This window comes from Meriones unguiculatus, chromosome 3 (assembly GCF_030254825.1).
Source record: "Meriones unguiculatus strain TT.TT164.6M chromosome 3, Bangor_MerUng_6.1, whole genome shotgun sequence".
NCBI lineage: Eukaryota > Metazoa > Chordata > Mammalia > Rodentia > Muridae > Meriones > Meriones unguiculatus.
This window is the reverse complement of record NC_083351.1, coordinates 68,577,702-68,590,828: the sequence shown is the minus strand read 5'-3', so window position 1 is coordinate 68,590,828 and position 13,127 is coordinate 68,577,702. Positions and strand designations below refer to the sequence as shown.

The 13,127-nt window shown below is 41.0% G+C and overlaps 1 protein-coding gene across 4 annotated transcripts in view; it reads left to right on the top strand.

Moving 5' to 3' along the window:
* Nucleotides 1-220: 220 nt before the first annotated feature.
* Agk (acylglycerol kinase) overlaps nucleotides 221-13,127 on the top strand; it is a 72,406-nt gene continuing 59,499 nt past the window's right edge. The window contains exons 1-4 of one of the 4 annotated variants that reach the window (XM_021661357.2): nucleotides 1,232-1,447; nucleotides 2,024-2,093; nucleotides 2,953-3,024; nucleotides 4,456-4,562. In XM_021661357.2, the coding sequence (XP_021517032.1) occupies nucleotides 4,462-4,562 (101 nt within the window). In that variant the 5' untranslated portion in view covers nucleotides 1,232-1,447; nucleotides 2,024-2,093; nucleotides 2,953-3,024; nucleotides 4,456-4,461. Of the gene's footprint in view, nucleotides 365-1,231; nucleotides 1,448-2,023; nucleotides 2,094-2,952; nucleotides 3,025-4,455; nucleotides 4,563-13,127 lie in introns of those variants that run through there. The other 3 variants (XM_060380133.1, XM_021661355.2, XM_021661356.2) reach the window with 3 other exon arrangements.

Sequence of the window (13,127 nt, the reverse complement as noted above, 5' to 3'; positions counted from 1 at the left end):
TTAACACAGCGCCACCACACCACACTCCCTATCGCCCGGTTTTGTTTTCTCGTTTCTTTCACTATTATCTAAACTTCTTACTCGTTTAATTACTTTTTGATTTAGTTCCGAATCGTAAAACTGTTCTTATTATTTATTGTGAACTTCCCAGAAACGATTGGCTGGCGATAGACGGATGGATGAGGGACTGAATGAAGGATTAGAGTGAGAGAACGGCAGGGAGGAGGTTACTAGGTCACTAGAGGGCTGTGTCTGTGCAGCCCCGCGTCGGAACCCGAGGGTAGCGGTAGCGGTTTCCCTTAAATGAGAGGGAGTGTTTTGTGAGCGCACACAGGAAAGGCTGGGCGCTGAGCAGCGGGCAGCGGTGAGTTCGGCAAGCGAGCGCGGGCCGGAGGGTGTGTGTGGCCAGGGTGTGGGGTGCTGCCGCGGTTTGCTACGCTGAGCAGGGCGTCCGGGGAACCGGCCTGGCTTCCCGGGATCCGCCACTCGGTTGCTGGCTGCGGCGCGCCGGAAGGAGGGGAGATTGGGCCGGGCCGGCTTGGCGCACACGCCCGTGGTCCCTGCGAATTAGATGTGCTGGTTCGAGTCCCAGAGCTGTCCCTAACCTGTGCCTACGCTCCCCCACCCCCCAGTCACTTTCCCCCTTGGGCTGTGGGGTGCCCCGGAACAAAAATGGGGCCAGTAGTATTTGAACCATAGAGGGTGGGTCGGTTCGTTCATTCTATTTACTAGGGTCTGCTGATGTGGATGGCTAGAACGTGACCCAAGGTTTTCTCCTTTAGTGAGAAAACCCCTACTTTCCTTGTCAGGAGAGGGCTCAAAGTTAGAATTTGGGGTTTTGGGAGCTTATGGGTTGGGGAAGAACCTGCTGGGAGGCAAAGATATGTTAATGTAGACAAAATTGAGATTTTAACTGACATTAATGAGAATGAAAATTCTGGCTACTGAGAAGGGGATATATACACTGTGAATGTAGTACATATTTTGAAGGCAAATAATACGGAAAAATGTGAGCTTTTACTCACAACCCCTTCGCAGCCAAATTAAGTAATCTGATAGTGTTTCTTTTCCTAGTGAAGAAGTTAATTGACTTCCAGGATCTCACCCCCTGTAAGTAACAAAGCTAGGATTTTGTTAGGCATCCGGGCCAGTCCTATTTGCACACTAGGCTGCCTTCGTATTTCCCTCATCTTTTAATAGGGGAATCGTTTATGACAAAAAGGGAGTTGCATAGGGTAGGAGTGGCTTTTAAAAAGACAGTCCATTCAGAGTGTCCTCAACTTTCAGGCATTCTTCCCATGCTAGTCTCCACTTCGATGGTTTTAGCAACCCTCATCCGTTAACTTTCACAGACATGAATCCCAGTTCTGCAGCTTGTGTTCAGTTTCTATTTCCAGACAACTAAGGCAAGACATCTGTTTGGGCTTCGTTGGAGTTCGCCCAGCAGGTATAGGGGTCTAGAGTCTCCTTAACTACCCACTATGCCTTCCCACAAACTTAAAATAAATCCAAGGGCTTGAAACCACCTTCCAGTCTGTTGCCAAGCACTTAGCCTGGCTTGTCTCCTCATCCCTCACCTGCCCTCAGCTGGTCTCCAAGTGCTGCCCATTGATATTTTATGAAGACCTCCAAATCCTTTATTGACACTTGTTTAGAAATTAGGGCATCCACCCCTCTAATGGCTCCCCTTAGCTTTACTCCCAGGTTCTTGTAGTCTTTAGACTCTGCAGCTCAAATACGATTATGTCATTCATCTGCTAAAAAAAAAAATCTCTTGTTTTTCTTATTTGTCTTCAACATAATATCCAAAGCGCTTAGTGTAGATTCAAAGTCTTTTCAAATCTGCCTGCTGCCCCATGGTTGTCTTTAAAGTCTGGTGTGTTTGCCACCTCCATTACAGCTACAGTAGTAACTGCTAACTAAAACGAGATGACTACGCAGATCTAGAACAAAGGAGGCTTTGAGGAAGGGAGGTAATAACTAAGAATATACATTTCCAACAAATTTTGTGCATTTTAATTAGGTTTAATGAGGACACTAAGGGCTGAGAACCGGTGTCTTAGAAGCCATCCCATTCATAAAGTCTATTGATGGTACGTATGGCATGGTAATCCCCAAAGTAGTACATTGGCAGTAGAGGAAACAGTAGAAGCAGGAAGTTGTTGCTGTTCTAACCTGAAGCGGACTTCCTGTATAAGGCTTTCATGTTAGAGGTGCCTGTGTTATGCATGCAGGAAAAACGTATTTTCTTTTCTTAAGATGAAGGGACACAGAAGATCCCGAACAAATAGACCTTGTTGGTCATTGTCTTTAAGTCATTGCACCTTGTTCAGTCATGTTTCTGTACAACTTTCTAGTCTTCATCAAATTTTACATACATAGGGTTTTATTTCTGAAAGTTCTGTGTCATGTAAAACTCACATTAGATAGACTTATGCTTTTTTTCCTTGCTAATATGCTTTTTGTTACAGGAGTCTCATTCTTAGTCATGGGTGAGAAGAGAGATTACTTCTTCAGTCTGTTGCCTGCCTGTGTTTTTCAAAACATATCTATCTTATCTACCTATCATCTAATAGCCTTTGTGTAACACATATACACACATTTAGCCTTTGTATATTTCTTAGTTCAAGTTTATAACTGGGATGGCTTAAATAATAAAAAAAAATTATTTCTCACAGTGTGAGAGAAGTATGAACTGGAAGTATGAACCCAAGATGGTTGGCACAGAGTGTGGTACCCTCTTCCTAGTTTGCAAATAGCTGTCTTGTTGCTGTGTCTTCACATAGCAGGTTGAGTTGGAAGGGATATGAGACCATCTTGCTGGTGTCTTTTCTTAGAGAGGGGTGCTAATCCCTTTTCAGTGGGAATTAGGGCAGCTACTTTCAAGTTTTGGAAAGATGTCAAGGCCATTGCATGTCCTAACCCGTTTCCTCTGTTACTTGTAATCTGCAGGACTCTGAGAATGTCCTGACTGTCTGGCTCTTTCACACTCATCCCAGTTAGGCCCATTTTTGTGGACTCAAGGTAGATCTGTTCTCCTTCCCCTGCACTTACATTATTGTGTTGCAACTTTGCTTGTGTGGTTGTATCGCAGGTAGGGATTTAATGATTATAAGCATTTGAGAGAGGGACTTACTCGTCCCTGCTCTGGCTCTTAACACAGAGCAGGTGTTGTCTGTTAAAGAGCTCTTGAATGAATAAGTGTTTAGGGCCAGCTGGAGAAAGGTCCAGAACTACATGGACCTTTGGAACTTTTTTGTACTAGCCTAAATGGCTTCATTGATGTCTGCAATGTGGCTGTTTCTTCCTAGGAAAGGGATTTTAGCCAAAGAAAGGTAAAGGGAGAAATAATTTTTATCTATTTGGATAATAATGTATATTTATTTTAGAAAAGTTGGCATTGCATATATGTTGCAATTTTGAGAGGTCATTTACCATCCTGTATTTTAGAGGAAATTATACAGAAGTTATGCTTTTGTTTATTTTTATTTTTATTGATAGTCTTATTTGAATATAATTGGTATAATGCTAGTTGTAGATGCCTTTTTACCCTGCTAATTTTATTTAACATTGTATTTTGTCTTGTTTTCTACATCTGTGACTCAATTAAAAAAATTGAATTTCTACATGACTTGTTCACTTAATAGATGTTTTTGGAATAACTATTATGTGCCAGGTCTTACTTGATATATAGGATCTAGCAGTGACCACAACTCTACATTCATGGAGTTTACTCCAGTAGGATGTAAATATCATCAAATGATGCCATACAAAAACAGAATAAACATTACGCCACTTTTTATAAAAAGAGCTAATTTACTTTCCTTACAAGAGTAGGTGAAACTATCTTGTTATATTTTGTGATCAGTGAATATGATAATTTAAAACTAATTTTATATGTAAATAATAATAGCTTTGTAATTTGCATGCCTTTGATTAGTAAGTTGAACATTTTGTTTTTTTTACTTAGCAACGTGCATTCTTTTTTTAAAATGCATGTTCTCCACTTCATATCGAAGACATAGTGTTTTCCTCTGTTTTGAATAAGCTATTGCTGGCATTTTGGGTTCCTCATGTATGTAATGGACAAACACTCAACAGTGGTATAGTAGGACAGTAAGAGGACAGGTATCAGAGGAAGCCTGGAAATTGATTCCACCCTTTCTGACCTCCTCCTTTCTTCTAATATGGATAAGGAAAGGTGATTTGATATGGAAGAAGGAGAGTCAATGTAGAATACATGAATGAAGAAGGAAGATTGGTGAATGGATGAGAAGATGCTGATGAGAATAGAAAGGAAAAAAAAAAAAAAAAGAATAACCCAGAGAAGTGGCAAAGAGAAACCAAGAAAAGGAAAAAGGGGGAGGAGAAGACCATGGAGGAACAGATAATAGAATGTTCCATGATTATCTTGGATAACTTTTTCCTCCCTTTTTCTGTCTATCAAATCTGTAGGAGAAGATGACTGCTTTCTTTAAAACGCTTCGAAATCATTGGAAGAAAACTACAGCTGGGCTCTGCTTGCTGACATGGGGAGGTCACTGGCTCTATGGAAAGCACTGGTAAATATTGACAGCCGCTGCACCATCTGCATCCCACTACAGAACAAGATAGGAGCTGGGTTGAAATCTTGTTCAGCTGCCCTTCTCTGTATAATGCAGTGGTTAAACAAAATCGTTCAAATAAAAAACAAAGGCAAAAGCTTCTCCTTACCTGCCCGATGTAATTAACTATATGAAGCACTAGCTGTAACACTCACACGTCAACGCATATAGTTAGTGAAGTTGAAAAGAAAGCAAGTTTTACTCACTGTATTTGGAATTAAAGAAATTGAGACCAATTCTGGACAGTCCTCTCCCAAGTAAGTAGTAAGTTGAAATTGTAACTCACATATCTCCTTGGGATTGTTGTTCTTACTATGGTCTCTATCTGTCATCCCCTGGTTGCTGGATGATACTTTTTGGCTCTGCTTTTTCCATTTCCTGTAACTGTCTTCATCTATTTCATTAGACTGGGTTAATTTAAATGAGATCACAGATTAGCACCCTTTGTGTTTGAATAAGGAATTCAGTGAAATCATGTGTTATATCAGACTCAGACATGACAGGAAAAGAAAGTACCAGATCTTTTATTCTGGCTTTCAGGAGTCTATACTGCCTTTGCAGGGGCCTCTAAGGCACACTGATGCCATCTCGTTGGGGGTTTCTTTGCCCTTGCCAGGTGAAGCTCCAAAGAGCTCACTGTGTTCCTTTTTCAGTATGTCTTCAGAGGTCCTCTGATATTTCCTGAAGTCTTAAGATTTTTTAAAATTAATTAATTATTTTCATTAATTATAATTTATTCATTGTTTCCCAGCTGTAGCCCCTCCCTTATCCCCTCCCAATCCTACCCTTCCTCCGTCTTCTCCCATACCCCTGCCCTAGTCCACTGATAAGGGTGGTCCTCCTCCCCTTCTATCTGACCCTAGCCTATCAGGTTTCATTAGACTGGCTTCTTTGTCTTTCTCTGTGGCCTGGTAAGGCTGTTCCCCCCTTAGGGGGAGGTGATCAAAGAGCCAGCCACTGAGTTCATGTCAGAGACAGCCCGTGTTCCCCTTACTAGGAATCCACTTGGACACTGAGCTGCCATGGGCTATATATGTGCAGGAGTCCTAGGTTGTCTCCATGACTGGTCCTTGGTTGGAGTATTAGTCTCAGAAAAGACCCCTGGGCCCAATTTTTTTGTTTCTGTTGCTCTCCTTGTGGAGCTCCTGTCCCCTCTAGGTCTTTCTATCTCCCCCTTCTTTTATAAGATTCCCTGCACTCTGCCCAAAGTTTGGCTATGAGTCTCAGCATCTGCTTTAATACCCTGCTGGGTAGAGTCTTTCAGAGGCCCTCTGTGGTAGGCTCCTGTCCTATTCCCTGTTTTCTCCTTCTTCCGATGTTCATCCTGCTTGCCTTTCTGAGTGAAGATTGATCATCTTACCTAGGGTCCTCCTTGCTTATTTTCTTTAGGTGTATAGATTTTAGTATGATTATCATATATTATGTGTCTAATATCCACTTGTAAGTGAGTACATACCATGTGTGTCTTTTTGCTTCTGGGATACCTCACTCACGATGATCTTTTCTAGTTTTAAAAGGCCCTTTAGTTCTCCAGCATGAAGAGGCCTCACCCTGAACGGGGTTTGAGAGCCTTTGGGTTAAATTTTGTATACTAGTAAGGTCTAGCCTCACTGTTTTACATGTGGGTATCTGGGCTGGCACCGTTAATAGAAAAGTGTTCTTTTTCGGTTGTGTGGTTCTGGGAGTTTGTTGGAGATGTTTTGACCATATACAATGGAGCTTTATTTCTAGGCTCTCTGTTCTGTTTCATTGGCCTGTGTATATGTATGCCTGAACCACATTATTTTGATTAAGGTAGTCTGGTAAGAAGTTGTGAAATTAGGAGGTGAGAAGCTTTGAACCTTATTCTTTTTCTAGATTATTTTGGCCATTCAGGCTATTTGAGATTCCATATCCATTCTGTGGTGGCATTTTTCTATTTCTGCAAAAAGTGCCATTGGATTTTTACAGGGATTGCATGGAATTGGTAGCCTGCTTTGTGTTGTGGCCATTTTAACAGTGTTGTCTTCCAGTACATGAGCACAAATGTCTTCCTGTTTGTGATGTTAGTGAACATTATCTCTCATATGCCTAAATTTATTTCTAAATATTTATTCCTTTTGATCTTCTTGTGTGATTGATTGCTTAATTTCCTTTATGCATTTTTCAATCAGTGCATGGAAATGCAGCTTGTTTGTTAATCCTTTTTTATCTGGAAGCTTTGATAAAGTTGTTTGATGGTTCTAATATTTTTTTTATGTGTTTGGGTGGAGCCATTTTGGTGTTCTATATAAAAGATCATGTATTTGTAAAGAGAGATAATTTCCTTTTTCCTTTCCACTTATTTTAGATGCATTTTATTTCTTTCTTGTCCTCCTTTTCCCTTCATTTCTTTCTCCTCCAACCCTCAGCTCACCTGGGTCTTTTTATGTAGTCTAGGCTGGCTAGTAAGGTCTAGGTATACTAGTAAGGTCTAGCCTTAGGATAGAACTTAGGATCTTACTGCCTCGGCTTTCCAAGTGCTGGGATTATAGATGAGTGCCACTACTTGACACTGGTAATTTATTTTCTTCCATATTTCTTGGAGTCATTTCCCCTTTTACCTATACTGCCTGGCCTTGCAGTCTCATATGTCCTCCCCTTACCACAGCTGGAAATATTTCTCTGCAGCTAGAAATATTTTCTCTCTGTCTCTGCCTTACAGACTTCTGCTTCTCTTTCCCTCTCTGCTTCTTGTCCTCTGTGACCTTTCTTTCAAGAATGAGGAGCGAGTTCTCTGCCCTAGGTCCTCTTGTGTTGTCATACTCTTCCCCGAATGATCTCACCTGTACATACTGTCTTCTGTTACAACTCTAGGTGTCCAGTCCCAGGTTTTTGTTTGTCTCTGTAAAGACGTCTTCTGAGACCCAGTCTTAAATGTATGTTCCAGTGCTACTTTGGCTAGAACGAGATAGTCTTGAGTGGCATAGTCTTGTGGTATTTGAACACTGGATCTTCAGTTGGTGGTACTGTGTGGGAGGTGTGGCCTTGCTGGAGGAAATATGCCACTAAGGGTGAGCTTTGAAGTTTAAAAGACTCATGCCATTCCTACTTTGCTTTCTGCTTCCTACTTGTGGGTCAGGGTATAAGCCCTCAGCTTCTTTCTGCCCCATGCCTTTGCTCTGCCACCATGGACTCTGAAACTCTGGAAGCATTAGTCCACTTTAACCTTTCTTTTTATAAGTTGCATTGGTCATGGTGTTTTATCACAGCAATAGAAAAGTAACCCTACAAATATTAATCTTAGGATGCTTTCTAGGTTTCTCTGACTCAGCATCCTAAAAACAAAAATCCTGCTTGACCTGCTCCTCAGTTATTGGCTATACTCAGGATCCATTTTACTTTGCTAGATATTTGGATATCTTCTGTTCCTTCTTATCCACATTTCTCATATCTTGTACATAGATTCTCAATTATTTTAGAATCTCCTAATGTGTTCTGTTTCTTTTGTCTGCCTCACTGTCACCATCTTCATCTGTAGCGCCCTCCTTGTATGGATTCTTATTAGCTTCCCAGCTTTTTGACTGTTTCTGTTTTGCACACCATTGCCATGCTGTTGTTTTTCAAGTGAAGACTGCTGTTGCTTTTCGACTCAAATCCCAAATTTTTACCTGCAATGCATGAACTTGATCTCATTTGCATATATCCCTAACCTTGCTGTATTCTACATTTTAGCATTTGGCCTTCAGGTCTTCAGTCAAGTGATGTTTTGGAGAAACATAAGAATCCTGAAAGGGCTTTTGCATATGGTATTCTTTTCTGAGCAACTTAAGTTTCTCCAAGTCTTAAATACTATCTTTTCAACGAGATCTTACCTCTGTGATCTAGATTAGGCAGTCTTCCTACATTTTCTCCATAATGCTATGAAATCTTCGTATATAAAATACTCATTGCTTGTGGGGCCAGTGAGATGGCTTAATGCGTAAAGTGCTTACTGTGCAAACACGAGGATCTGATTTGGGATCTCTGACACCCACATAGGGGTTAGTTATGTATGCCAGTGTGCACCTATAACCCCATCTTTGGATTTGTGGAGAAAAGACAATTTCTGAAGCTTACTGGCCAGCCAGTCTAGTCAAAACTGTGAGTTCCAGGTTCACTGAGAGACCCTGTTTCCAAAAAAGAAGGTGTAGAATGATAGAGGAAGACACTCAACATCAGCCTTTGCCCTCTGCAAGTATCTACACAGGGGAGCACACCCATACAAATGTGTACACACACACATGCACACACGTAAAAGCACTCACTGCTATTGTGATGATTTGATCTGCTGTGTCTTCTTTTATCATACTACTGTATAGACTTTGTCTTGCACAATATTGTCCCAAGCCCGTGCACATCAGAAGGACACAATGCACATTTTGTTTATTGGGGAGGAAGCACAGGAGCAGATGAAAGGAGAGAGTAAGAAGCAAAGCAACAACTCCTTTGGCCCCTTTGGAACTCACACATCTAGGCTGCTGAATCCCTCTAAAACAAGTAATGTACTCCATCTATAGTCAGGTTCCTCTTCCATTGTTCACAAATGTATCTTGAAATATTCATGAATTTCTGTTTCATCCTCTGCCTTCTCTATACTGAGACAACCTTAACTCCCATTTTAAAGAAAATTAAAGACCACAACACAGTTATTCACACACACACTTTTGTGTTCTTTCCTTCAGTGGATGAGACAACCATCCTGCTGCCCAAGGCCAGTCATTCTGCCCCTCCTTTGTACCTTCCTGTTATCATCTACATCTTCATTTATGTCCTTGATCTTAGACTTCTGCTTCTTCTTTGTTGATCACAATTGTCTAAACTTAAACATGTCTTCACTCAAGTGACAATTCCATTTGTTTACTGCTCTGCCTGTCTTTTCATTTATGCCAGTTTTTAATGGTTTCCTCTCAACCCTTTCTGCCATTTTAAAACCACGTTAGTAAAATTTGGTTTATATTCCATCATTTGATTGAGCATTCTCCTGACAAAGTCATAAATAGCCTCTTAATTGAGTGAGTACTTTTCAGTCTTTCCTTCCTGCATTCAGTTGTCTTTGGTCTTCTTTAGTTACTTTCAGGCTGGCTTTTGGTTTGTTTGTCTTTCATTCTGGTGTCCTCCAGACCCCATACATACTTGGCATATTTTGTAAGTGATCCTCAGCCACTTGGCTGTTTGCAGGTAAGAGAGAGAGATTCTGGGAACATTGTATTTCTTCAGACATTCATCTTCTATTGACACTACGTGAAAATAGAAGAGGTGAAGGGGCATTCATAGCAGGTCTGGAAGAAAAAAGACATATTTTGATATGACATTTTATCTGTCCCATTTTTTATTGCCTCCTCTTATTAATCTTTTGATATCGCATTTATTTGTACGCTTTATTCCCTTGTTTATAGTACTTATAGATTTCTTCTCTTTTGAGAATTTCTTCCATTTTCTCTCTTCTCCCTTCAAAGAAGAAAGTCTTTTTTTTTTCTTTTTTTTAAAGATTTCTGCTATATAATTTTCCTGCTGAAGGCTGCTGTAGTTGGCAGGAGCAGCAGGGATGGCTCTCAGCTCAGCTCTGTGAGAGCAATTGAAGAGGAGGAAATGACCCTGTGTGCTGAGAGTAAAGAGAGTTTAAGTATTGCTCATTCCTCTCCAACTGCTCTTACTGAGCCTTCTGGGATCCCTGGGGAAGATTATGTTCCAGGCTGCTAGTTCATCATGTCAGCGGTTTACCTGCAGTAGCCTTTCATACTTTTCTAGCCTTTTAATAGCAAAGAGCCTGCTGATTAAAAAGTAGCAGAAGAAAGGACACAGAGTAGTATGAAACTTGTCACTGGAGTCAAACAGCAATAAGACATCCTAACAGTGTGACCTTGGGCTCCTAGAGCTTTATGTTCTTCAACTGTGGAATGGGCATAGTGGTATCTCATTGGGTCATTAAAGATTGAATAAGATAACAGCAAAACTCTAGCTTAGTGTATTCTAGACATGAGTTCACTAAGTGTGCTGAGTAATTTCATGTAATAACTGTTCAGTACTTGGAGACTTAAAGTTCTGTTGGTATCTGGGCAATGAATGATGTGAGAGATATCCAGGGGGTAGGAAGACAAGGACCTGCCAGATGATTGAATAAGATCTGAGCCCATCTTTCATGTGAAATGTGACTATTAGAAAAAGTATAGTTTTAAGTTTAATGTAGGGGCTAAAGAGATAGGTCTCCATTTTAGAGTACTTGCTGCTCTTACAGAGGACTTGAGTTTGTTTTCCAGCACCACATAGTTTCTCACAATCCCCTGTAACTCCATTTCAAGGAGGATCTTCTGGCACATACATATATGTAGGTACTCACACTTACACATATAATAAATATAAAATAAACCTTAAATTACTCACAGCCTAACTTAAGAACAACAAGGCACAAACCATTAAGAAGAACAAGACATAGCTGAACTCCTGATAATCTGTCTTGAACTGATATTCTGTTATCACTGAGACCTTGTCCTTGCTTATTCTGTCTTTCGTCTGTCTCACTGTTTTGGTCATTAAGTGCTGGCACTACTTTTCAACCCTTTTAGCTTAGCAATTAATGATGGCTTTAATCCTGCTTCTTTCTGGTCCCCCACTTCTCAGTTAATGCCTTTGGCTCCAGGCTTCTGGCACTAGTTCTACCACCAGCCCTTGCCTGTGATCCAAGACCCCCTTTCACTTATTTCAAGAGAATTTCTACCATCTCAAGTTGGCTAGAATTCCTGCAGATTTAAAAAAATCTCATTAGTCACCTTCAGTCCCTTGTTAAGCTTGCAAAGCAAATATGATGTTGGAGCCATGGTCCTGGGCCCAGAGAGCATAGGTTTTTATTAATATTGCGGATTTTTTTTTCTCACGTCTTGTAACACCAATCATGACCACATGTACATTTGGCCTTCCTAACCAATGATTATGAGGTTGTCTTCAGGGTTTGTTCATTGCCATTCAATTTATAGACCTTAATGATAATAGCTAACAATCAGTGTGGCTGGGTGTGAGTCTCAGCTCTCAGTATTTATGACATTGCTTTATTTTCCTAATAGTTTGGTGAAATGCTTATTAGTCTCATAGTAGCATAGTAGCATGAGATTAATAGCTACGGGTGGATGAAGAAATAGGGCAATGAAAAAAATGTAACACTGATGTTGTGTGTGAGAGATCAGGGGATTTGGGTGCAATTGCCAAGCTGTTGAAAAAGAAGGATCACTTCTCAGAGGCCCCTACAGTAGTGTAGTTAAGGTAAGCCCAGCAGTGTGGACTTGAACATCATTATCAACAATGTCTCAGTTACTGGTCTGGTGCTGTGAACAGATTCTAAAACCAAGGCAGCTTATTAAAGAAAGCATTTGATTGGGGCTTGCTTACAGTTTCAAAGATTTAGTCCATGACCATCGTGGTGGGGAGTGTGGTGGCAGGCACACATGACACTGGAGAAGTAGCAGAGAGCTTTACATCTGATTTGAAAGGACTGGCAATGGCATGGGCTCTTTGAAACTTCAAAGCCCACCCCCTCCAATGAGTCTGTACCTCTTAATCCTTTCTAGACAGCCCACCAACTGGGAACCAAACATTCAAATATATGAGCCTAAAGGGGCCATTCTCCTTTAAACAATCACAAGCAGTGAAGCCCTGGGAAACTTCACCTGTCCATGTTTGGTTTCTCGGCCAGTGACTGGAGGTAGCAGACTGTAGTAGTACCCATCTCTATGGGTTGGCATACAGACTTTTCTTAGAATAGCACTTGGTACAAAGAACATTCACAGAAACAACACTTCTTCTCTTGGGTTTTCCCTCATGAGGCAAAATCTAAGAAAGATGTCATTTGAGTTGGACCTTGAAGACTTTTTGGAGACTGGTACAGAATGTGGCTGGAGTGGCATGTTTTCACTGTACGGTGGGAAAGCCAGGTTGTGGCAGGCTTTACAGGCAGGAGACCCGTGTTTGAGTAGCAGTAAAGATCTTAGGGGGAAAATGATAATACTAAAAAAAATTAAAAAAAGATCTTAAGGGAAGAAGAATATATGAACAAGGTAACATTCTAGCCTCCTGTGCAGGGAACATTTCAGAAGTTGACCGCAAAGCTACTAAAGGCCTGAAATAGAGGGTTGCATAAGAAAAGGAAAACAAATGGGCAGATGTGGAGCTGTGGTGCCATGACTAATACAGCACTGAAGGCATGTAGGCATCTCTAGCTTCAATTCTGCTACCTGTCACCTTCATGGCCCTGTCAGGTGATTTAAACCACTTAACTCTGAGCCCGGTCTCCTCATCCCCACATGAGGGATAATTATATGTGTTTGGCAGGTGAGTTGCAAAGACTGAATGAGGAGGTGTGGGTCAACTGCCTTAACGCTGTGCTTAAATTTAGCTCTCTGCAGATGCTAGCTGTTGTTATTGCAAGGTGATTGACTGGGTGTTTGGCTGAGGAGGTGAACATTGGAGAAATCATTTTATGGCTTCAAGACTTAGGTATAACTGGTGATGCAGAAAGAAGAAAGTCACCAAGGA